This window comes from Trichechus manatus, unplaced genomic scaffold (assembly GCF_000243295.1).
Source record: "Trichechus manatus latirostris isolate Lorelei unplaced genomic scaffold, TriManLat1.0 scaffold00125, whole genome shotgun sequence".
NCBI lineage: Eukaryota > Metazoa > Chordata > Mammalia > Sirenia > Trichechidae > Trichechus > Trichechus manatus.
Genome location: NW_004444061.1, coordinates 6,394,643 through 6,420,469, shown reverse-complemented (window position 1 = coordinate 6,420,469; position 25,827 = coordinate 6,394,643). Strand labels below are relative to the sequence as shown.

At 34.6% G+C, this 25,827-nt stretch overlaps 1 protein-coding gene across 6 annotated transcripts in view; it reads right to left on the bottom strand.

Annotated features, from left to right (window-relative positions):
- Positions 1–9,232: 9,232 nt before the first annotated feature.
- Positions 9,233–25,827, bottom strand: part of NAP1L1 (nucleosome assembly protein 1 like 1) — a 36,412-nt gene continuing 19,817 nt past the window's right edge. For 2 of the 6 annotated variants that reach the window (XR_002825350.1, XR_002825349.1), the window contains exons 3-15: positions 25,006–25,091; positions 23,536–23,638; positions 17,236–17,377; positions 16,860–16,940; positions 15,947–16,075; positions 15,031–15,102; positions 13,814–13,953; positions 13,216–13,361; positions 13,105–13,124; positions 12,436–12,558; positions 11,684–11,713; positions 11,127–11,448; positions 9,233–10,101 (exon numbers count right to left, since the gene is read on the bottom strand). Coding sequence is in view for 4 of the 6 variants with exons in the window: in XM_004384624.2 (XP_004384681.1) it covers positions 10,066–10,101; positions 11,127–11,177; positions 11,684–11,713; positions 12,436–12,558; positions 13,105–13,124; positions 13,216–13,361; positions 13,814–13,953; positions 15,031–15,102; positions 15,947–16,075; positions 16,860–16,940; positions 17,236–17,377; positions 23,536–23,638; positions 25,006–25,091 (1,159 nt within the window). In the remaining 2 variants the exon portion in view is untranslated. The remainder of the gene's footprint in view (positions 10,102–11,126; positions 11,449–11,683; positions 11,714–12,435; positions 12,559–13,104; positions 13,125–13,215; positions 13,362–13,813; positions 13,954–15,030; positions 15,103–15,946; positions 16,076–16,859; positions 16,941–17,235; positions 17,378–23,535; positions 23,639–25,005; positions 25,092–25,827) is intronic. The other 4 variants (XM_023738900.1, XM_023738899.1, XM_004384624.2 and 1 more) reach the window with 3 other exon arrangements.

Below are 25,827 nucleotides of genomic sequence, written 5' to 3'. Positions count from 1 at the left end.
TGCATGACTCTTGAGAAAAGTTATCAGGCAACATTTAACAAGGAAAGACTGCAAAACCTCAGGTGAGAGCTAACTAATCAAGACTAGTCCCTTTTGGCTGTTTCTAAATTACCTTTCTGGGGCATGTTTATTTGTGAAACATAGTTACCTTGTGTTCTAGCATAAACAAGACCAAGTAATTGTTTTCTAAATCTGAAGCTCTGTCCTATGTGGCAAATGGGGCCATTATCCTAACCTCCGTTCTCCCAATTCCTGACTCAGATTCTGTTCTACATAGCATGCCCATGTCTAACACATTTCTCAGCCTCCTTTGGGCACTAAGAATGAATCATAGGTGCTTCTTTAAAGGCTGGATGCCAGAAGACTTTTTTGCCTGCTCCAGCCACTCCTGCTGCCTAGAACCCAGACATGATGGATAGAGCTCCAGCAGCCATTTTGGACCACAATGCAACATCAAAGATGGAAGTCATGTCAAGACAGCAAAGCAGATGGAAGCCTAAGAACCAATAGCTCTTACATCAATTCCAGTCTACATATATACCTAGATTTCTTTTATATGAGAAATCTCTATTTTAAGCCACTTTGTATTTGGCTTGTGTAATGCATACATACATACACACACACACACACACACACACACATATAAACGTGTATTATATATATGCAGGGGCCCTGGTGGCGCAGTGGTTAAGAGCTACGGTGTACTACGGCTGCTAACCAAAAGGTGGGCAGTTCAAATCCACCAGCCGCTCCTTGGAAACCCTATGGAGCATTTCTACTCTGTCAAATGCGGTCATTATGAGTCAGAACTGACTCGATGGCAATGGGTTTGGTTTTATATATATATATATATAGATATACACACACACCACTGGAGAGGGAAAAGGAATAGAGGGTAGGAATATCTGAATATTGTTTAAAACTAAGTCTAGATTAACTCTGGTCTCTTGAAATCTCTAGCCTGAAGTAAACAACTAGTTGTGTGCCTCGGAATGTCTGCAAAGAAGCCAGTGCAAGTGTTTCGAAGCAGGTAGATAGTAGTAAAAGGCTGAAACCAAACAGCCTGAGGTCACATGCTGGTCCCAACACAAAGCAACTGTGTGTCTTTATTTAACTTTCATCTTTACACTCTAAGGAAGCATTAATATTAAATAAAGCAGTATTTGCCTTACCTAACATGGTTAAATTCTTTAATAAGCATTTTAAAAGTATTAAGCATTAAATCAATTAATTAGCATTAAAATTTAAAAAATTTTGTCATCAATTCTGACTCACGGCAACCCCATGTGTTCAGAGTAGACTGTGCTCCATAGGATTTTAAGTGGCTGATTTTTCAGAAGTAGATGGGCAGCCATTTCTTCCAAGGCACCCGAGTGGACTCGAACTGCTAACCTTTTGGTTAGTGACTGAGCTGTTAGCTATGTGCACCATCCACGAACTCCAAATAAGCATTTAGGTCTTTAAAAATTGCTGATTAAGAGTTATAATGCTATAAAGCGAAGTCTAACCTAGTTTAAGATACACAAAATAAAGCTGTGAAATTTTCCTCTCAATCCTGCACTGCAGTTACATTATGCTTGCTCATCATTCACCTGTGAAAACAAATCTGTACTTAATGGTCATCTTATACTTAGCATTTAAAGTTCCTTTACGAAACTTGACACTTTTGTCTCAGAATGAACTGTTTGTGAGCCTCATTTGTCCAGACAAATAAATCAAATGATTAAATGCCAGATGAAAAAAGTTGAGCAATTTTTCTCTTCAAGCAGATACACTGTATGTAGTCTAACCTTTCTTGATGTTTCTAATTATTTTGGAAAACTAGCTTTTACTACATCAACACCATTGCAGCCTATTGTATTTCAAAACAAAAAACAATTTGTGGCCATTTTAGACTCCAGTTTCTCACTTTTCAAAAAAATCTTACCACTCTTCCAGCAAAGTGAAGTTTTCTCCCATTAAAGCTGGGTGGGCTTCTGACTGCTTCAACCAATGGAGTAGAGTGTGATGTGACTCCCAAGAGTAGGTCATAAAAAGGCTACAACTTCTGCCTGCCTAGCTAGCTCTTGGAAACCAGCCACTATGCTGTGAAAGAGTCATGTTCTGGCCACAGAGCAGCTGAAGTTTAATAATTAACCACCAGATGAGTGCATGAAGTCTTTTGACGACTGCAGTCCCTAGCCTTCAAGCTGCCCCTGTTGGTGCCCAGTAGTGCTGATATGAACTACCAAAGCCCAGTGAGCAAAATAAATCGTCAATGTTTTAAGACATGAAGTTTTGGGGACAGTCTGTTATAACTGCAAAAACTATTAATCCCCTCTCCATATTCTCATAGCTTCACTAAGGGGTTTATGGAATAACACACACAGTAAACATAGCAATGACGGTGAAGATGGCATAGGACCAGGCAGTGTTTCATTCTGTTGTACACAGGGTTGCTATGAGTCAGAACGAACTCAATGGCACCAAACAACATACACAGACCAGTTCTGTTCAATTTTATTGGTTTTTATCAATATATACGACTCAGTACACGACTACAGAATACCTGAGTGTATCCTGGTTTAACTTATGAAATTCAACTAATGAGAATCAATTACTTAACTTGCTACATGGCTCCACACAGGATTATAGTCAGTACATCCCAAGGAATCCAGGTAAATCCTAATTGACCTGCATACACCAAAGAAATTGCACACCTACTATTTTCCAGGCCCAGTGCTGGAAGCTGGAGAATCCAACAGTGAGCAAGCATCCCTAAAGTGCTTCTTGAATGGTAGAACCAAAGAACCAAAATGACTGTCTTGAGTAAAAAGGGGTTTCTATGAACTGTTAAATACATACAAAGCCTGTGGTAGAAAGTGAAAAGGCAACCATGCAGAGCTGAAAGAGTGCACAAATGCAGGTTAAGTAGGCTAGACTGCTGATCTCCCACTCATTCACTGAGCCAACTCAACAGAAAGACAACAGACCCAGCCTCTTAATTTCTGGACTTTTAACATATCAACAGGCTTAACCCAAGTGTAAAATCATATCTGATCTCAAAACAGATACCAATACGCTTATCCACCTCTAGAAAATAGCCTCCATGTCCAAGGCTTCAGGTAGTTAGGGATGGAGGAGTGGATGGGACAACATGGATATTTTGGAGCCATGAGTAGTCTAAACATAATCTGACTTTAGTTCTAACCTAGATCATTTCTGGATTCTGCCCAAGGCCAAAAAAATAAATTCAGCATATGAAAATACATATATTGAAAAAGAGAACAAGATGAAACTTTTTAAACCTAGCTGACTTTAGGTAATACCAGCACATTTTCTTCTATTTTTAAAATTTTCTACAACAAAAACTCTAAAAATGGGCAATTTGCATTTAGATACATTAATCAGTTTTATGTACAGACTAAGCACCTCTTAGCCAGCAGGCATTTTGCCTTGAACCACCCCCTCCCCCTCCAATATAAACCAGTTAGTTCTGAAATTGACAACTGCCAAAATCAGTTTAAAAGCTGATCCCAACCACAAATTTTAGATTTTATGTTTAGGAAGCACATTTACTAAATGCTCATTGTGAACTACTTTGTCTACATTAATGCTCACCATAACTCTCATTATACAGATTAAAACATTAAAGTTGAAAGGAAAAGTGGTAGATGGACTCCAAAACCTATGTTCTTAACCATACTACTAACTCAAGTGTATGAATTACTTTCTCAAATTTCCAGTGAAATTGATGAGAGACATTTGTTTAGGAGCTGCAAGGTTTTAGTATAAAATCTGATCTATTCCATCTTTGTGATTTCCTATACCTAAAGAGCACTCTCATGTACAATTCCCAGTGGGAAGAGCTAGCTCCATGTATTTGGTTTACTACATGGCCAAATAAGGAGGTAGGGTAAGGACTAGGGTGAGGCTTAAAAAAAATCTTACTGTGTTGGATTTACCATTCCCCACACTGAAAGGAACCAGGAATCCTTGGAGAAATGGTTGTTTCCAGGGCTGGGACAAGGAGCACAGAAAAATTAGTTACAAAGTATGTAAGTGCCCAAAAGACAATGGGGACACATCAAAAGAACAAAGGAGCCAGCTTGAAAGGAAACTCACTGATCAACTCTGGACGAATTTAAGCAACAAAATCAATCATGATTAAAAAATTAAGATTGTGACTAATTGTACTGTGGTTTCATAAGAGAATGTCCATGTTCTTAGGACATACAGAATTATATATTTAGGGGAGGAAAGAGTAAACTTTTTTCAACCTTCTGTCAAATGGTTCAGAGAAAAAGTAGATATGCATGCACATTATGAGAATGTAGAGCAAATAAATGCCAATGGTAATGTCAATAAATGGTGAATTTGGGTGAATATAAAGGAATTCTTCGAACTTCTAACTTCAGTTAGAGAAAAGCAGTATCAATGCCTCCTCTCCTCCAAAAAAAAAAAAACAAAGCTACCTAGAGTGTGACTTTAGAAGACTCACTGTAGAAACCTGTAATTTAAAAAACAGTAAAATAAAAAAGGGGTCCGGAATAGGAGGGGGAAACAGAATGTGTGGCTAATTGCCTCCATGAACAACTGTCTCCTCTGCCATGAGACTCGATGAACCAGATGGTGCCTGGCTATCATTACTGAACATTTTGATCAGACTCCATAGAAGAATCCTGATTCAAACGGGGAAAATGCAGAACTCCAAATTCTCATGGACTCCAGATTTTCTGGGGCCATGGAGGCTGGATGAACCATCAAAATTACTGCCCCGAGATAATCTTTAAACCTAAACCAAAAACATCGTCTAAAGTCTTAAAACCAAACAAGTTTAAACTAGTTTTAAAAAAAGTCTGCCTTAAGCTTTATGCTCTTTTAAGAGCTACCTCCACAGGATCAAACTGACAATAGAACTTGAAAGATTAGATAGGAACCTTAGAGGGCAATGAGTTTTACGTTAACAGGGGAAGAACAACTTAGAAAAGGATGGTGAGAATGGTTACACAAGTTGAAAAATGTAATCAATATCACTGAATTGTACATATAGAAACTGAATTGGTGTACGTTATGCTGTGTCTATTCTCAACAACAAAATTATTAAAAAATTTTAAAGTTCACTATTGTTGGCAAAGAAAATTCTTCTAACGGCTCTCTAAAACCACCTTGTTCTTTTCTCCACCCCTTACACTTTGACAGGCTCCAGTCACCATACCCTATTTTCTGCTCCTATTTATGACCCTGCAGCCTTTACTACTGTGTTTCTTCTAACTCAAATGTTCTTATCTTCAAATGGCTGACTCAGTCTATCATCATTTTTTAGTTTAAAAATTATCTTCATTGAAAGATCAATCTCACTTGAAATAGTCTAAAGAGGTAGTCTTTGGTATTTAAAAGCCTTTAGAAGGACTTCCACGGACTAGGTCATAGCTTGGCCTCTTGTTCCCCAACCAACGCTTCAAATGTGCTCAGGATCAGGACTCTTTGTTCGTCCACCTCAAACTGCTCTCCCCTCAGAGTCTCCTCCTTTCACTCTGCAGATTCCTGCTCATCTCAGCTAAAAACACTCACTTCCTCACACAAGTTTTGAGCCTATTAGAAAAAACTATTTTACCACTCCATGAAAAACTTGTTAGAGCCACCATTGCCTAACTTTGTTATGAATGAAAAATTACACACATTAAGGAATACTAATACCATTAATCCTGGATATGAGATGTTAACTTTCTGCACTTATAATCAATTATTCCTAGTTTCTTCTTCCTTTTAGTGTTTTAAGTTTAAAACCTATGAAGAACTAAAAGACTAAAGTACTGCTTTTATTTTAAGGAACACTTTATCCTTAGTTTCAAAGCAATAAAACTCAAAACAAATATGAGATTTGCAAAAGTTACAAAGAAACCTGCAATTTCTACAATGAAAATAACACAATTGGATTAAGGGTCTATTTCCTCCTGGCAATTTATATTTCTAAACTGTTATGCTCCATTTCTCATTTTTATTTTCTTAGAATTAGTTGATAATATAATTGTTTTAAAACTGCAAAACCTAAAGTACAGTGTATTGCCAGTGAAACGGAAGAAAAACAAGATACAAAGTATGCTGTAATTTTTGAAAATATAATTAACTGGATGTATCAATTAAAATCCTCACGGATAAACACTTGTTCTTAAATAATTTCACATTCCAACAAGGATGTTATCATTTATCTTAAGTCACTTAAGCGATCCTTAATCAGTTCAAGACCTTAACTGTTTATCCAGGTTATATTTTAATGTCTAGATTTTTAAATGAATATACAAAATCACTAGTATACATTTCTAAGTTAATTTCAGTATTATTTCATTTACATTTATTGTTCAGCTATTCGACTTAATACTTTAAGTAGCAAATTACCTAAATTACAAACACATTTTCAGAACAAAATGGAGCTCATAGTTACTAAAGTATATATACAGTGCAGATGTGTAAAAACTTAAGCAGCATATGTATATATCTTTTCTAAAGTTCCAAAAAATACTGTATGCTTTTCTAAACTACCAATCTATTCTGTATACTTAGTTAGTTTATCTAGTCAAAAATACAAAGACTAAAATTTTATAGGACTACCCCACAAAAATGGACTCAAATTTTAAACCAAGTCCTGAAACCAAAGCATTCAAAGAATATTTGAATACTGTTGTTGTTAGGTGCCTTTAGTCAATTTCGAATGACAACAACCCCATGTGACAGAGTATAACTGCACCATAGGGTTTTCTAGGCAATAATCTTTATAGGAGCAGATAGCTCTTTCCCAGGTCTTTCTCCCACAGACACACTGGGTGGATCAAATCACCAACCCTTTGGTTAGCAGCCTAGCACTTAACCGTTGCACCACCAGGTCTCCTATTTGAATATTAAAGTTTAATATTTCTATACAATGCAGTAAGGTTATCAAACAATAGCTCTAAGGTACTCTTTATTTTTAGTAACAGGAATGGCCCACAACTCAGATAAACCCACACATTTATACTGTCTTATAAGCAGCAGCAATACGAACACACCATTAATTCCATTATCTTATGGTAAGTACCATACGTCACTTTATCATTAACCTATTCACAAAAGAAGAAAAATATTTTTATCAAAGTTAATGTTTCCTTTTCATATTTGTTGTTAAATGAACTAGAGGAAATACAGGTAGAATCCCATTTTTCTTAAGTATCATTCTGTAAGCCAATTCCACATATTCTTATTATAGAAATATTAATATTTCATTAAACAAGGTAAAAGAGTTGAAAAATTACATAAATACAACTTTTCAATAACCATGTTAAACTAGCAACCAATTTATGCAACTTGTTCTCTGCTTATTTACCATATTTGAATGACTATAAAGTGAGAGCTTAAAACTGTTTTCAGAGTTATTACTTTGTAAGTGATTATATGAGATACTGTTTCTAGAGTGGGAAAAAAAAAGGGAGAAAACTTCTTGGTAATCAGTGCCTGGGCTGGAAGCAAACTCAGAATGTAAAGATAAATCTTGGAGCGTCTCAAAAATGTTGTGTGGTTAACTCAGAGTAAAGTCTGTCAGGAACTGTGGAACTAATTTCTAATCTTCAAAGGACAAACTTCATTCAGCAGGGCTTCAGAGGTTGCTCTTAAAATTATACAAATTTACAGGCCATGGTGGCCTAAGCACAGAATAGCCTACTTTAGACAGCTCTACTCTTCCTGAAAAAAGTATATATATTTATACAAAAACAAAGAACCAAAATATCACCAGTAAATTTTATAAAATAAAATCCAAATTTTATTAAGGATATGAAATTACATTATATTTCAAATTTCTAGAATGGAATTGAACCATTTTTGAACTGAAAAATGGCACAAGTGAACACTGAAACTCCAACTTTATTAAGAAAACAATTCTTCTGCAAACCACCTCCCCCTTATATAACAAGATGAAATAGTATCTACCTCTTCACTTTGGCAATAGCTATTCCCTAAAAGAATGAAAATAAAATAGTGGTTTTGCTACTTCATTAAGTTCAATAAAAAAAAATGGGATTCTATCTTTAGATAAAAAAATTTTAAAGTTCTGAAAAGGCTGTAAAGATGATGAGCTATGGATACAAAAACAACCAGTACAGAATGCCTAATCTAAGCAACCAAAATCATTCTGAAAATAGAGGGGAAAAAAGAATGTTTTTATGGCATTTTTTTCCTACAAACTATTGTAACTGGTTAAGGATTTCCAGTAGTTAATTAAAATCTCAGTAGTGAAATGAATTATACAAATAGAAAAATGTGTTCATATTTTCAGATCTTATTTAATACATACTTAAAAAGGAAATTATCACCTCTAATAATTAACCCAATGTAATTGTATTAAGAACAGAAACTCTTGGCCTTCCTCTGAGTTACTATCTGATTAGTTCACCCTCACAGTCAAAGCTTAAATTCACCACAAAAAACTAACAGTAATTAGCCTGAGGTATTTTAAGTGCAACTCGTCTCTCAAATTTAATGGCAAAATGTTTTTGTTTTTTGTTTTATTTCCACTTTAGTCCCATGATCTCTGTAATATTCACTACAATATGGTCATCTAAAATACCTCAAAAAAAAGAAAAGAAAAAGCACTCTTGGGGCTTGTGGAATAGCTGCTCATCTATCCACTTATACTCCAGCCACACAAAGATCTACAAGTGTTGCCTGTCCAGATCCAAAATAGAGGTACTTAACCTTTGTTTTCCAGTTTAAAAATTATCAATCCTTGGCATAAATAAGATGCTGACTATCATACTTGTGGTACACTAAACAGGTCCAAAATTTTTGAGCTTTTAATGAGACTGAGGAAACATTTCACAGAATTTAACTTAATATGCCTCAACACAACTGTGAGGTAGTTAAGTAAACAGTACTACCCATTTTTAACACATAGTAAACAGAAGCATGAGTAAGTGACCTACTCATACTTTAAGCAGTAAGAATTAGAATAAGCCAAGAGACTTGTGCCTTCTCTCTAGTTCTAACCCAAAGGAATGAAATTTAACTTTTTAATTCTCCTTTTAAAAAAATATTACACTTCATGTAAGGTTTTGTCTTTTCTTTTTTTAATACTTGCTTATTAGCAGATATAGTACCATCTCCCAAAACTGGCACTCTTTTCTTCAATAATATGGTAAACTGAGTACAAGCATTTTAAGCTAGGCCTCTGTCTCTACCTGAATTAATACAAAATTAAGACATTACCTTATGAGAACTAAAATTGTATTTGACATTTTTATTTTAAGTTGCAAAAACAAAAACAAGCGAACAAACAAACAACAAAAAAAACTCGAAATAGGCTTGTCAAATGATGTAAATTCATCCTTTCCAGGGGAGCAGAAGGTAGACCCTACACCACAAAGAAAAGATGCTTAGTTAATGGAGGGTAAGTTTAAAAGTACAGTTAAATAGTATGAAGCTAACTTCTGAAAATACTAGGTTTTATTCACTTCTTTGTGTCAACAAATATCTATACTATTATGTCATTAAAATACAAAAAAAAACATAATCAATCTGATAGTCATCAGATGTGGTCTTACTGGAAATTCTTAACCATATACTTATCTCATTGTTAAAAAAATACCAATAATGAATTGCCTCTTTTAGTATAAGTCACTGCATATCCGTAACAAAGTAATGAAAGGCACACCTAATGCGAGCAGACTTAATTCCATTCAACTACCAGCTGAAAAAATACTTTGGTTCTTTAGGAAGATGATTTGCAGAACAAGAAATTTGTTTCATTTACTAGTTCTGTTAATGTACATAAACCGTAATCTAATAGCTACATGACAAAAACGCTCCAAAAGAACCAAACTATGCAGCAATGAATGAACATGCTTGACAGAATTTTGTGCATTCAACATATCTGGCAGAAAAACGATATAGTTAAAATGCTAATTAGAACAAATTGGTCTTTAAAATCAGTTCCTTTCTTTTAAAAAAAACTACGGAGTCTACAAAGAAAATACAAAAACATAAGGCTGTAAGTAAATAATAGTTGTGTTTAGGCTATTACAGTGCAGTTATCCTCAAGGCCACACACATCCTGCTTCACTGTTGCTTGCACTCTGCTGGGTTTTGATCCTTCTGTTAAAGGAAAACAATAAGTCAATCTATCTTCTACCTACTTTATAGTGAATTTTCCAATAGTAACTCACTATCTTAATTATCATAGTACCTCAGTTCTCTCAACATTTTTGAAAATTAAAGAACAATGATGGCAAGTTATTTATTCAAACGTTAGTTATGTCACTGAAATGCTAAAACAAAGTCCAAACTTCTCCTTGTAGAATGAACTCCACAAAATGACATGTCAAACCATATCTTAAAAAAATTACTAAACAATGTTAGCCATATTAGCAATTACTTTTGACTTTTTGAAATCAGTTATTCTAAGACACGAATTCCATTTATACTTAGCTGTTAAGGGTAATTCATACCTGTTAGAATATGTGATTTTAAATTACCCTCTTACTTGCTCATTAGGTTAAAATATCTTCTGGATAGTTGACAGCATTTAGCAAATGAATGAAAATATTCAAGAAAAACCAGAAGCTTCAAATGAATCCTAATAATTTACTATGTATTTTGTGGGAGATAAAGGCCTTTACTAACCCTTATATAAAAAATTCCCAGGAATTATGGACTAGGACCCCCTGGGAGTGAACACCAGAGGTGGTTGAGAGAATCTAACAAACAGCACTGCCCCCCCGTCCTGAGCAATACTGCATTCCTATCTTTTAAAAAGTGGCCTTTCTTCATACGCTTTCCTCTGGAAGAAAAAGAACCTAAGAACACAGCAATACAGTTTTTAAAATGCTCAAAGACTAGTAATAATGCCCAAGATAATGTGACATTAAAATAGAATCCTAGGCTTTACTTTCCTGAAGCTAAGAAGGTCAGAACCAAAACAGAATATCTCTTAGGAAAGATGCACTGAAATAATGTGCAGTGATCAAATGCCAGTGGGGATTTAAAAAAAAAAATCAGTTATCCAGTTAATGGGTTATTAAAGAATTTAATGGGGGAAAGTAAACTTTAGCATTCAGAACATCCAACTCTTACTTAAGCCTGCCTTTCATTTATCAGAAAGTATCACTAATTTTGCTCACCTTCACGTCATAGTCTGGATCATTTTCCTCATCTCCTTCTTCTTCCCCTTCCTATATTAAAGTTCAAAATGCATCCATGAAGTAGGTACAGTAGGAAGAAATGGCTCATATTGTAGGGAGAATTTAATACAAGTTACTCTATAGGTCAACAGATTTTCATGATTACAGTTTGGTGATAACGCAATTTAATTTGAAAGCTTCTAATACGAAAATTTCTCAACACAACTCGAGACATCCAGACAGCTTTTATTGAAAAGATTTACTGCAGCCAACGTTGAAAAAGTTTACTGCAGCTTTTGACTTCTTCAAAGAGCTGATAACCCTGCAGCAGAACAGAATTATTTGAAATAAAAAAAATGTTGCTGAGTTTTGCAATTTATTTATTGAAACCTTATACATACATTGTTTGGCTGTAGAATTCTAAAATTATGTTTTTTTCCAAAAACGTTTTTATCCCGTATGACAGAATAATGATTATAACATGGAATATGTAAGTCATGCAATCTGCTTCTCAATGTGTTAAACAGATCATTATTTGCTCATTTGGTAAACATTACCTCATCTGCTTCTTCACCTTCTTCATCATACTAAAAAAGGGGGAAAAAAAGATGAACTTTGAGTGTAATGCATCTTTAAGAATGACATTATTAACATCCATAATTGTAACCATTAATAGCTAAAAAGAGAAAAAAATATTTTCCCCTAAGGTGACCTTAAAATAACACAAGTACAGTAATCTCAGGAGTCATTCAGCTCAGTGCCACATCTACACCTGACAATTGAAAATTAAACAACAGTACAATCATGTAAACAAGTGTGATCAATTATTACTATAAACATTACTTGCCTGTACTTACAAATGGAATAGATTACACAATATGCACTTAAAGCCTATTCTAATGATTGCCATTTAATAAACATTGAGGGCCACCTAATTTTACCTTAATCATTACATAATATTCCCTTTGATAAAAATTCTATGCCTAGTAAGTGTTATCTAAAGTACTAAGAAACTTCCATAGTCTATTTGTCTATTTGTGTGGTCAAAAGCAAGAGCATAATAAAAATCGAAAACACTAATTCAGAGTAGTCTTCCTATTAGCAGAAAAATAAAAACTAAGTCCAAAGATCTGAAAGGAACCTACTTAAAACAAATCAGGAAAGCCATCTGCAGAAAATCCTGGTAGAATAATTCTGAATTATTCTGTGTTGCTTTTTAAAAAGTAAATCTATTTAATTCAACCACTCACCAATTCTGGCTACTATACCCTCATCAAATGATTTCACTGACTGATTCAGACTCACTCACATCATCGTCATCATCTTCAATAGCTTCTCCAGTAAAGTATAACACTGATCTTGGAATTATACGCTCACGTAAAAAGTGACCAATTTCAAAATCTGCAGCAAGGATAGCTTCAGCGTCATCATCCTATTTATTTAGGAAAAATAAAAGCACAAAATTTGAGAACGACTTTTTTAATTTAGCGTATGTGAGACTCTTGGGTTTAAATCATATGGTAAAGGAAATAAGCTCTAAACTTCACTTTTTACTTTGTCATTTCACAGACAGAAATGGTTCTGACATTCAAAATTGCTGCCATATTTCCAATGAAAAAACAAATGCAGAAAGAAATCTAACCAGAATGCAGTTAGTGAATTTAGTAAATAATATAAATGACTTAATGCATTCTGCTTTCACTACAGGCTTGCAAAATTATATCCCTCATAGAAATATTTGCAAGTCTAAAAAAGAAAAGAAAATTATTAGCTTTTATGCCTGCTTTTCTCAGTGGAAGCACTATTAGCATTTTGAGTAAAATAAGTTGTCAGATCCATAAAGGGCTGCCTGCCCCATGCATCGCGGGCCTCAAAAAAACCAAATGCTACCAACAACCATTCCACTTCCCTCTTTCAAGAACCAATGCTTTCATTTCAAATATAGTAAAGAATTCAGTCAAGGAATAATTCAACTTACCAAATCTCCACTTTCAGGAACTGCAAAATTGAGAAAAGAAACTCGAATAAACAACTAGACAGAACTTACTAAAAAAATGACCAACAACATCCAAACTAAAGCACTATTTACCTTCAGGAGGGGCAAAAAAATTAAAGAAAGAGTCATTGGAAACGGTTTTAGTCACAGTGCGAACTGTTCCACGTCCCTTGTGTTTCTGCTTCTTCTTAATGGTTTTCAATGTGACATTCTTTCCTTTTTTCCAATCTATCTGGCACCTTCCAAAACCAAGTGTGAGAAAACGCTTATATCATAATTAGCACACTAAGATCAATTATGCTTTTAAGAATTACATGTTGTATTTATTGATATCAAAACTTATGAAAATTAGTTCGAATGCTTTCAGTAACGATACAAAGGGAAACTTTTTATTTTTAAACAGTTTTTCAAAGTAAATATATTTACAATTAACACAAAATCAGTATGGTAAATTTAAATACCCACTCCCTTCAGAAATAGATGTGTTGTAGTTTAAGGGTCAACGGGAATTCTAGAAAAATGGGTAAACTCTTCTCAGAAACCATTCTACTAAAACGCTTTGAGATACATACTACGTATATACTATGTAACAAGCACAACAGACTAGTAAATACTATTATAAATTATAAATCGTTAAAGTAAAACAAAATTAGATAAAATAACCTGTTAAAAGTAGTAAAATTGAACTCACCCTGTACAACCCATAATTTCTGGTCCATCAAAAGAAAAGGGATCAGAATCATCTGGTTCAGACCTCATCCTATATGTCTTTGTCAACACTTCATTTGTGAAATACTCATTGGGTTCAAAGTGAAACTCTAAGACAAAACTCTTAAAGAGGAAAAAAAAGTACAGAAATTGGTTAAATTTCTATGCCTTAAATTTTAATGCTTTAGTAAATCAAACTTACTCTCCAATTTTTATAAGTATGTATAAAATTCTGAGAATATTATTTCTACTCTGAAATACAATCTTGAGAATAACTGGGGGAGGGGAAGACAATAAGCCCCAAATTTTCTTCAAAGCAAAATGAGGCAGAAAATAAACTGAACATAGTTTTATTTACAACTCCTACTTTTTAACTTATACAATAAGCTAGGCACACCTAAATAAACTGACCAAATTCTCTTTCCCTCCCTACCCTTCCCACACACATACCCACCACCAAACCAAAACCAAACCAACTGCCATCGAGTCGATTCTGACTCATAACAACCTTATAGGACAGAGTAGAACTGCCTCATAGGGATTCCAAGACTGTAATCTTTATGGAGGCGACTGCCACACCTTTCTCCCGAGGAGGGGCTGGTGGGTTCGAATCACCGACCTTTGGGTTAGCAGCAGAGCGTTTAACCAGTGAGCCACCAGGGCTCCTATATCTGCCACAGAGGAGTCTTTTAAATATTAGACTAGAACCTAGGCTTGACAGAGAAAAAAACCAATCTAACCTTGCTGCATGCACTCTAACACTATAGCGTATAGTAGCTTAGCCCACAAATGACATAAGATTGGGAAAGGTTATTGCCTGAAAGAGGGAAATGGGGACTCTCTTAACAGGTTTGTTTTATGTAATTCCCAGACATATGCCTTTTAATACAGAGTATTTACTTTCTATGTTCCTTTGCCACTATATTTTTATCCACTTTAACCTAGTCTTGAAGTAATTAGGATTGACTATTTGAAAATAGTTTATGTTCAGAGGAAAAGAAATGGGAAAAGACTGCACTTCCAATTAGCGACATCCAGACATTTATTTACTATCACCAGTTTAAAGAACACCAATATCACTTTTAATTTTTTCCCACCCTCATCCCTCACTTTTAAATGTCACCTCTTTTCTAAAGTTCCATTTATATACCAGTAAGTATCTAGTGTTATAAAATTGAAAATACTTCCAAGTTCTTTTACCATGGGCTGGCCAGCATCTGAGAACTTCACTTTAATATCTTTCAAGTGCTTCAGAATAGGTTCATCATGTTCCTTCAAAATGAAAAATTAAATACTGCCTTATTAAGTGAGACATAACATATTTCATAGTGAAGTTTTATATAACAATTATGAACCCTAACTTACTCTCCAGATAATGGCTTATACTGAAACCAGTCTATATCGCAGTTCTGCCACTGTTAAGAAAAAGTGACTTAACAGAAAACTAAGAACTCCATCATTATACAAGATGAATAGGCTGAAAAGTGCAAAATCAAATCTAAATAAGCCATGTTTGTTTTAAAATGTTTCCTAGTTATAATTACTGCCTTTTCCATCTGTTTCTTGTTCCTTTCCTTCTGCCTGATCATTTTCTACTTTGTTAAAGTAGAAATGCAATAAACGGTCATTGTGTTTAGATCATCTCTCTTCCACCCACAAGGTAAGCACTACAAGTAGCTTAAGGAATGCTTCTGACTAGAAGAGGCAAAGTTTCCCAGAGAAGGTGACATTTGTGAAAGATCTTTCCAATGTCCTTTTCATATATAAATGTCTCCTGGAATAGTTTTTGTTTCAGAATGAAAAGGTCTTTTGGGGTAAAAAAAAAAATAAACTCCAAGATTCTCTCCTCCATCCTACCTCTAGTCTTAGAATGTAGAGGCACACAGTTACGAGAAAGTTAATGAGCAGGTGTCAATGTGACCACTTCATTATCTAATTTTTAAAAATGGATTTCAATTTATTTGATTATATTAATCAAAGTCGAAATTTTCCTTCTACAAATAATAGATGTTTCAAGAAAAGAAAAAAGCAATCATTCTATAATGGTAAAAGAAAACTAGCAGTCATAGCATTCTAAATTTCAAAGGTAAACTGGTATTTTTATGAATAAAATTACCTGAACCATATCACTGAGCAAGTCAACATTCTTAAAAACAGTCAACCAAAATTCAGGAATTCCTTTGGGGTCTTCTTTTTCTTCATCCTTTTTCTCATCTTCAACCTTGGCCTTTTCTTTCAGCTCCTCCTTATTAAATTACAGTATACATTATTGAATACCTAGATTAGATCCTCTTGATAAAATTTTGTACTCCTCTCAACTTACATGCAGTGTCAGAAGTTATAGAAATCAACAAACTCACGATCACCAATTAAAACTTTCAGCCATGAAAGTTCTAGTGTAATTATATAAACACTGCTGTCACTTATATCAAAAGTGCTGCTACCACTCCCCTCCAAAAAGAGAATCACTAGGGCCTACAGCTGTAGGGAAAAAGAGTTTTGGGGGCAGCGGGGGGAGACTTTACGAGAAATAAAGGTTTTAAGCCTAGTAAACAGGAAAAGCAAAAGAAATACAGGCTGTGTCCAATGCTTCAATCCTTGGTATTCTTAAATATAACAATATAACATTCTCTTTACTTTTAATATTCAACATCAAAATAGTAAGCAGCCGCAGGGTCATGTAATGAAGCACTGGATTTGTACCACAGCCCTGCCATTTTTTATCTGTGAGCAAGTCACTTAACTATAAGCCTCCATTTCTTCACTTGAAAAATTCCTTGCTTATCATCAAGAAGTTCAAAGGAGAAGTTTATATAAATCTACAAACTTTAAATATTATAAAAATATAAGGGAAAAATGAGTTTAGGTACAAGTGGTACCAGGTTGAACAACAGCTCACTTGTATTCACTATTCATCTTACAATCAAGAAAACACTTCCTAGGTAGAAGAGTACCACTGGTTTTATTATATTGCACCACAACATCAAACGCTAACAATAACTCAACAACTAAAATAAGTTGGTACTAACCGAAATTTCATCCTCCTCATCTGGTTTCCATTCACATTCTTCTTCTGTAGGTTCATAAATTGCATTGATGATCTCAAATCGCTAAAATGATTTAAAAGCTTGTGTGAAAACACTGGCACCCAAGCTAAAAACTAGTGACTTCTCATTAAAGAATCTTACAGAATTACTAATGCATGCTATAATTTCAAGTGCAGTTAGTTACTGAGAGTTTTCACAGGCACCTCTAGTTAACAACCGTTTCAATGAGAGGCCTAAACACTAAACCACCTACAAGTTAATAACCTACTTCTGATTTTAGAAAAATATACAAATATGTATTTCCAGAGTTTTACTGTCTTCCAGAATTTTAGATAAATAAGGTAGTAAAAAGCATTACCTTATCAAATAGAGGCTGATAGAGAACAGCATATTTTCTTTCAAGATCATGAACTTCCTCATAGAATTTGGCTTCTATCTGTGCACATTTAACTTGAAGGTTTTTAAGAGCATTCACTCGTCTTTTAACTACCCTAGGCAAGCTGAAAGGTTAGAAAGTACCAGTTACACAGCATCACAGCAAAACACACAAGTCACATATCTTTTATCACACTGGAAGCATTTTTAAAAGTCAGTAAATGATAGATCTTCCACTATTTGAAGCAAAACATGTACATACTCAATATAGAAAGCAATTAAAATTCAAGATAGATATAATTGTATGAACCTCTTGACTATAAAACATTTCAAAAGCAGAAATTTAACCAGGTAAATTGTTAATATGTAAACTGTATCACCAACCCTAACCCTTTCATTGTAATCAAGTTCAGTGTAGGACTTCACACTGCTGGCATCTCAATTGTAAAATGCAGTCTTCTTATGAAGTTAAAAAATCATAGACTGACCATCCTAACTCTGAGACTAACAATTATTACGTGAAATTTTTAAAAATGTATTTATTTACTCCACTTGTCACAGTTATTATTAGGTGAAACGGGAAGAGCATATGAATATTTGGAAAAGGAACAGTTTCCTATACCATTATTTGCTATTTTAGTCCCTATGTTTAATTTGGAAATTGACAGTATATTAAATAAGAATGTATTATTTTATCAAGAGGGGACATGAATTTTTTTAAAGTTTTATTGAGATGTAATTTATATCCCACAGAATCCATCTATGAGGCATGGATTTTTAAAAGATTATACATATATGGGTTATGAGCCTCTTGAAGAATGATTAAACCTATAAACCCTTTTACCACCCAGGGAAATGTCTGCACTCAAAATTTACCTAACTTCAGGGAATCTGTGAAACAGATCCAGAAACCAGGTTAAAAATTCCTGCCAAACACAGATTTTTATATATAAATAATTCTCTTACTAAACCATTGTTTTAGTTAAGATAACCAGAAACAAACACAATGACTCAAAAATACCAACTTTCTATTTCTTATAATTCAAAGTAAAAAGTTTAATGTTCTCTCAAGATGGTGAACTAGCATAAGCTGCTGGCCTCCCTACCTCTCACTCCAAAAAAAAAAAATCACTCCTAGAATAACTTTAGAACTGGGAAGGAAATTAGTATTTTCAGCACACAAACACACACCCACACACCATAAGCAACTTCTGGGTAACCACTGAAGGCTGTGAGGCTGTCTTTAACTGTTACGGGATGAGCTGCAACCTGGGATGGAGATGGCCAGAATAGGGAGCAGTGAGAGAAGAGATTCAAAGAAAGCTTTAAGTTCTGCTCTTGGCTTCACAACAATCACTGCCTGCCCGCTTTGCCTTTTGCAAGAGCCCAGTGCCAGTGTTCCTAGGATAACATGAAGGTAAAGTTGAGGAAAACTAGTATGAATTTGAGCCCTCAAGCACTCACTCCTTTAACCCCTCCAATCTAGTTACTTTAGATTACAATCAGGGGAGACTGCCTCCTCCCAAAGCTGATCAGAAAAACAGACCACAGTCTGACCTTCATTCCTCTTCCAATATTCATTACCAGAGTAACTGATATTCTCCCAGTGTACATGAGCTCAAAGTCCAAAATAAGTATACACTTGAGGAGTACAATTCCTATGAAAGAATGAAATACTTATCATTTCAAGCAGTTTATTACTAGACCAGGAATGTAAATATATTTAAAGAGATGAAGGGAGAGGTCCATGAGGTTGAAAAGCTTTCCCGGAAGGCAGCATGAAAGACAGGAAATATAAAAGAAAAGCTGAGAGAGATGGGTGACGAAAGTAGCAAGAGTTAACAGCAAAGGGCAGGGGGAGATATCCGAAGACCTGAGAATGATAAATCTCTCAGTTAAACATGAAAATCCTCACCTACCCCATAGTCATGTTAGTGATTTATGAGTATCAAGGACACAAAGAAAATTCTAAAGGTACTCAGTAAAAAATAGCACATAAATCTTCAAAAAAAAACTGAAACAAACTGACATAAGGCATTTTCCAGATATTTAAGAACGTTGCACTTACAATTTTATAGCTAGCCAAACTATTATTCATATATGAAAGCATAATAAAATATTTAATCAGGTATATTAGGCTTCAGGAGATATGTCTCATTACACTCATTAAGAATAACTTTGGAAGAAGTTAAAAAAAAATCCAAGAGAAGAAAAAAAAATAGAGGACCAGAGAAGTCAACAGGAGATAAATTTAGTTAGGTATTAGGTTATGAGCTGCTACCACAGTAACAAAAAGAATGCATTAATTTTGAAACCAGCAGAAGGCAACCTGATCTAGCCAATGGAAAGCAAATCGAAGAGAAAAACAAAGCACAACAAATAAAGAAAGACGGTAGCAACAAGTCCAAAAACAGTATCACTTTCAAGAAATGTAAAGAGATTAAACTTACTAATAAAGAAGCTAACATTCATACTAGAAGAAGATAAAAGGATGGAAAAAGCCATACCAAGTAAATAGAAACCAAAAGAAAGCTGAGGTAGCTATCTTAATATCAGACAAAATAGAATTTATGACCCAAAAAAAGCCATAAAATACAAAGAACATTATATACCAGTAAAATGGAACGATAGAGATATATATATACATCACAAACATCATATACCTAATACAGTCTCAAAAGGTATCAAGCCAGAACTGATAGAACTGCAGGGAGAAACAGATGAAATTAACTGGAAAAGTTTAACCAATCTTTCCCAGAAACTGCTACATCAAGCAGGCAATCAACCAATCAACCAGCAGAAATAAAGAGAACTTAAACTATACATTCAATAAGCTTGAGCTATAGATATAGTTTATTGGTCTTACTGCCCAATATTTACAGAACATTTACAAAAATAGACTATTCAGGCCATAAAAGGATACAGATTTTTAAAAATTCAAATGAAGTAAGCATTCAATTAATGGAACTGGCTAGAAATAAGAATAGGGCAAACCCAAATAAGGAAATATTAAGAATAAAACCAAAAATCAATTTAAAGAAACAGAAAATCAAAAGTCAGTTCTAAAAAACATTCATGGGATCGAGAAACATCTTGCTTGCAAGACTAATTAAAACACAAAACATAGAACATGATAAGGAAAGTAATAAGATTTTTAAAAATATCATCAATTATACACTAATCAATTTGAAACCCAGATAATACGCATACATTCTTAGAATATAAAATTACAAAATGGCATGAGAGACAACTTGAATAGACCAATCAGTATATTAAAAAATCGGGATGGTAGTCCACGACTCCCCAGGACTTCTAGTTCCCAAACTCCAAAGGTCCATGTAAATTTTTAAAAGAGTTCTACCAACCACTTAATAAACAGTCAATTCCTATCTTATCCAAGTTGTTCCAGAAAACAAAGTAACAGGAGCCCTGTTCATTTCATGATTCAGTTGAAATCTTGACTCCAAAATCAGTTAAAGATAGCATCATTACCCCCAAAAGCTTCTTTAAGTACACACACACACACACACACACACACACACACACACACACACACAGTCCCAGACTTAACAACAGGGTTCCATTTCGATGGCTCCATCATAAGTTGGTTCTGACGTAAGTCAAATACCTTTTTGTTTTAGTTTTCATCATTATTGCCTTTTTCATCAGTATCTTTATAAAGCTAATCTTTGAACATCTTCGAGTGAACATCAAAGAATGATAACATCAGCAAATTACATAGTATTTATTACTAATTATAACGTACAAAAAAAAAAAAAAACCCAGATGGTCCTATGTATGGTTCATAACTCAAATATGTCATAAGTCAAGGACTACCTGTATCTATGTGTGCATACATATGTACACAGCTCATTTCACTAAAATATTAGCCACGCAACTCAACAGTGCCAACAATAATACATCATGATTAAGCTTATTCCAGGAACACAAGGACAGTTCAATATGAGAAAATATCAAAATATATTTAATGGCTACTTAATAGATTCAAGGAAGAAACTGAAAAGACCATCTAAATTAATGCAGAAAAAAAGTCTGCTAAGAATGTAAATATACTGAATCTAATATGGAGAGAGATTCTATATCCACTCCCTCTAAGATTGGAAATAAGAGAAAGATGCATATTTTTTATAATACTTAAGACAGTATTGAAAGTCCCAGCCAAAGTTATACAGAAAGAAAATAAGTGGTGTAAGGTGGAAGATTAGGACTAAAACTGTCATTATTTACAGATAAGATCTTTTGCAGAGGAGGGGAGAGGGAGGACAGAATAAATTACTACAATATTAAGAGTCTAGCAAAGTTACTGGATACAAGATCAACTTAAAAAAAAAAAAAAAAAAAAAAACCAATAGCACTCTGCTCTACATCAGGAACAGCCAACCAGAAAAAATAAATAAGATACCGTTCACAATAGCAACACAACTAAATTATACAGAAATTAACAACCAAGAATAGACTCTTTGGAGAAAACTTAGAAACTATAATAAAAGACATAAAATATGAGCTGTATAAATGCAGATATGAATGAGACAATTTTTAAAAGATAGCAATTCTCTACCATGTTAATTCATAAAGTCAGTGTGATTTCTATCAAAATTACAGGGGTTTTTTTTTTGAGAACCCTGATAGTTTACTGTGAAACACGTGGAATAAAGATCTACATATGGTTTAAAAAAAACAGTTGTCAACTTATGGCAACCTCCTGTGTATCCATAGAGCTTTTCAACGGCTGAATTTTTGGAAGTAGATCGCCAGGCCTTTCTCCCCAGGTGCCTCTGGGTGGACTCCAACCTCCAACCTTTTGGTTAGCAGTTGAGCTTGCATTAATTGTTTGCACCACTACATATGGTTAGGTCAACCTTACAAGGTTGGGGTGGGGGGAGTGTCATGAAAGGAAGAGACTTTCCCTGCCAGACATTAAGATTAGTTATTTTGACAGTGACAAAAGAACAGACAAAAAGACCAATGAAAACAAAATAATGCTACTCAAACACAAATGCAGGTGTTTCTAAGAACTTGATATACAATAAAGGTGGTACTACAAATAAATGGGGGAAGAATGGATTATCTAGTGAGTAGTGTTATAAGAACTAACTCAATATAAGAAAAGTGGAACTGGATGCTTGCCTATATCAAATTCAAAGGTCGATGCTAGAAACATTAAAGACCTAACTATGAAAGGTAAAACTAGTCAATAAAAATGTAGAAGGGTTTCTGAACCAACTTCAAAAGCACAAGCCATAGGGTGAAAAATCTTAATTACAGAAAAATCAAAGATTTCTGTTTAATTGAGGATCCCATGGATAAAGTTAATAGAAATGACAGATTATTAATAGATCAATGACAGATTATTTACAATGTCTAAAATAAAGGACTGACATCTAAAATACCTAAGGACTCCGCAAAACAAGAAAAAGATAGTAACCCCAATAGGAAAATGGGCAAAGGGTACAAAGGGGCTCAAGTAGTACGAAGAGAAGCTCAAAACTCATTAGAAATCAGAAAACACTAATTAAACAAACTGAATTCGTTATTAGACTAGTAAACTATAAAGTCAGACAACGCCAATTGTCAGCAGGGACATAAGGATGAAGGATGCACTGGATAGAATTATTCGGGAGAACAAGTTGTAAGTACTTAAGGTCTGCATACCCTACTAGCAATCCTACTGCTGAGTAAATATCTCAAAGAAATTCTTACAGTTCCTTAAAAGGACATGCACAAAGACGGCCACTGTAAATGGAATTTGTGGTGATGGAGGCTGGAGGAAATCTAGGTGTGTATCATACCAGATAATAAAACATGGTGGATGCATACCATGGAGAACCATGCAGCAGTCAGAAGCTACAGACTGGAAATACATATAGATAGCAATGTGGATGGATCTTAAAATTAGAGATGAGTGGGAAAAAAAAAATGTAAGCAGAGTAAGATATTTAGGCTATTATTAATGACTTACATCACTGATAAAGAAGAAATCTGTATTTCTTCTAGTTCTGTGCATTTCTTCTAACAAACCTCAGAAACGGTTAAGATCATTGTATTTCCTGGACTAGAACCAAACTAAACTTCAAAAGACCAACTCTGATTTGGTGGTACTTAGGAAAGTTTTACACTCCCAGTAATCTTATACTAAATACTAATGGACGTTAGCTTTCCACTACTGCATGTAAGTCCTAAATGGTTTAAAAAAAAAACAGATACACCTGCAAAGGTGACTACAGAAAGATAAATAAAGACTATGGAAAAGAAGAACTTGTACCTTTCAATGTATCCTGCTGGTGTTTCTACCAGACCATCAAGTCTTTCTTGAAGGGCTGCAAGAATCTGAGGATTTTGCATCATCTGAACAGTTAGCTGACGCGCTTTAAAAAAAAAGGGGGGGGCATCGAAAGAAGGATTTTATGAAAATGTTTTATGCTATTTTAATAGGATAATCCAATCATGAGGTTTTCCTGATTTGCCCATAAATCACTGGTGTAATAAATAGAGATGGGCAGCAAGCTAAAGAAAACACACTCTAGGAAAATCCAATGTTCAGGAAAAGTTCAGATACCTATGATTCTAATACACACCATTTCTCAGAGCCACTGCCACAACTACCATGAACTATATCTTTTCTTTTCCTAGTATTTGTTTCACCCACCTTGTATTTTGGGAAGCTCAAAGCTTCATCCAGATGCCTATCTAAAACTCGTAACAATCCTTTGAAGGCAGACAACATATATCAGAAAAATGCAATTACATGAGTTTTAAGTCTGGGAGAAAGATGGAGGAGTGAGTAGGCCTGAATGTATGTTTGATATTTGTGTAGTGTATTTGTGCGTATCTAAGTGGAGAAAATTAACAGTTGAGAGAGTCAAAGACTGTAACAGAAGCCAAACAAAATTTGGTGATTAATGGCTTCTAAAAACAATACCCAATCCAAATACAAGATAGATTTATGCAAAACAAAATGTTGCTGTCTTGTCTCCATTGATACAAGTATTACACAAAAATGCATTTATTTTCCCCCAAGTTATGCTTTTGAGGGCCAATTTACTTCCAACATTAATTCAATTACTAGATGATGTACAGCTCTGACAACCAGCATAAATTCAGAAATATCAATATTGGCCAAAGTCTCTTCACAGTTAACCTCCATCTAGTTTAAAAATGAAAAGCTGAATCATCTGGTACCTTAATATTCCTGGCCCTGATCTGCAGGGCATAACCTAAAGCAGTAAAATTTTCTAGTACCACCACCACCCTCTTTTAAATTATCTGCTTAAGTCAATTCTAAATGATTTTATCTACATTTAATAAGTGTTTAATTAGGGAAAAGAGACATATAACACTACATGTTTACTACATATTACATATTAAACATATTTTAAAGTCTAATTAGTCTCTCCTTTGTTTAGAAGTACCACCAAAAACAACCCACACCATCAAGTTTAACATTTTGAAATTCAGACAAAACTCATGGGCAGCTGTTTGACAAAGCTACACCTTGTCACTCCAGCAGTACATGCAATGACATTTCATGGGTCATTATATCCATACCCTCATCCTTACTACCACTCCATGTTACATACATACACAAACATAAACACACACACAGTCACTGAACTTGAGGTAGGAACCAGTGGGTAAAGCAGAAAAGGGTCCAAAAAGAGAATGGTACTTATTACTACCCTCTAGAGGACATGTGCCAGCAATCACTGGCTCCTGGAGTAATTTAAAATAATACCTTTGATTTTTGTTTCTTCACCAGTTTCTTCTTCTTCTACTTCTTCAACATCATCCAAATCTTGATCAAGTTCAGACTGTTCTTTGCTATAATATCATAGCATCACACCAAGGTTCAAATGTACCAATTACGAAAATAAATATACAGAAAAACAAATTCATTTTCTAGATTAATATGCCTCTTTCAAAGATACAAAACAGGAAATTAAGAAGGTAATTCAGTTTTCTTTCTAACTTCATATGTAAACAATTACAAATTGGAAGTTCTAAAAACTTTCATTTACAAGCATACGGTTAAATATAAAGTTTATACTTCAAGCTTGAAAACTGTAGTTTGACAGATTTTTGTTCAGGGAATATGATGTCAGGAAGTGTGTGCTTTCTACCCAATATCCAATGAGTCCCCTCTTCCTCCTAAGTAACAATAACAGTACCCTGATCTTATATAAGATAGCAACCCAAACTAAATGTCTACATTTCCCAGCCTGCCTTTCAGCTAGATACGGCTATGTGACTAAGTTTAGGGAGTTGAGATAAAAGAAGGAGTAGTATAGAACTTAGAAGAAGCCTTCTTCTAGGGTGGTAACCAGCTAAGAAGCTTCTTTGAGCTTCCTCCCTTTCTCCTATCTAAGGATGGCTAGCAGCCACGGTGGACCATTAGGCAACCTAAAGAAATGAAAGCTACCAGCTAAAGATGAAGGAGTCTGAAGCGGGGGGGCGGGGGGGCCTAGATCCTTGATGGCTGTGGAGCAACCATTCCAGCCTATACTCAACACCTTCAGACTTTCTTCCTTTTTCTTTACTTCACCGTTGAGGAGGAAAA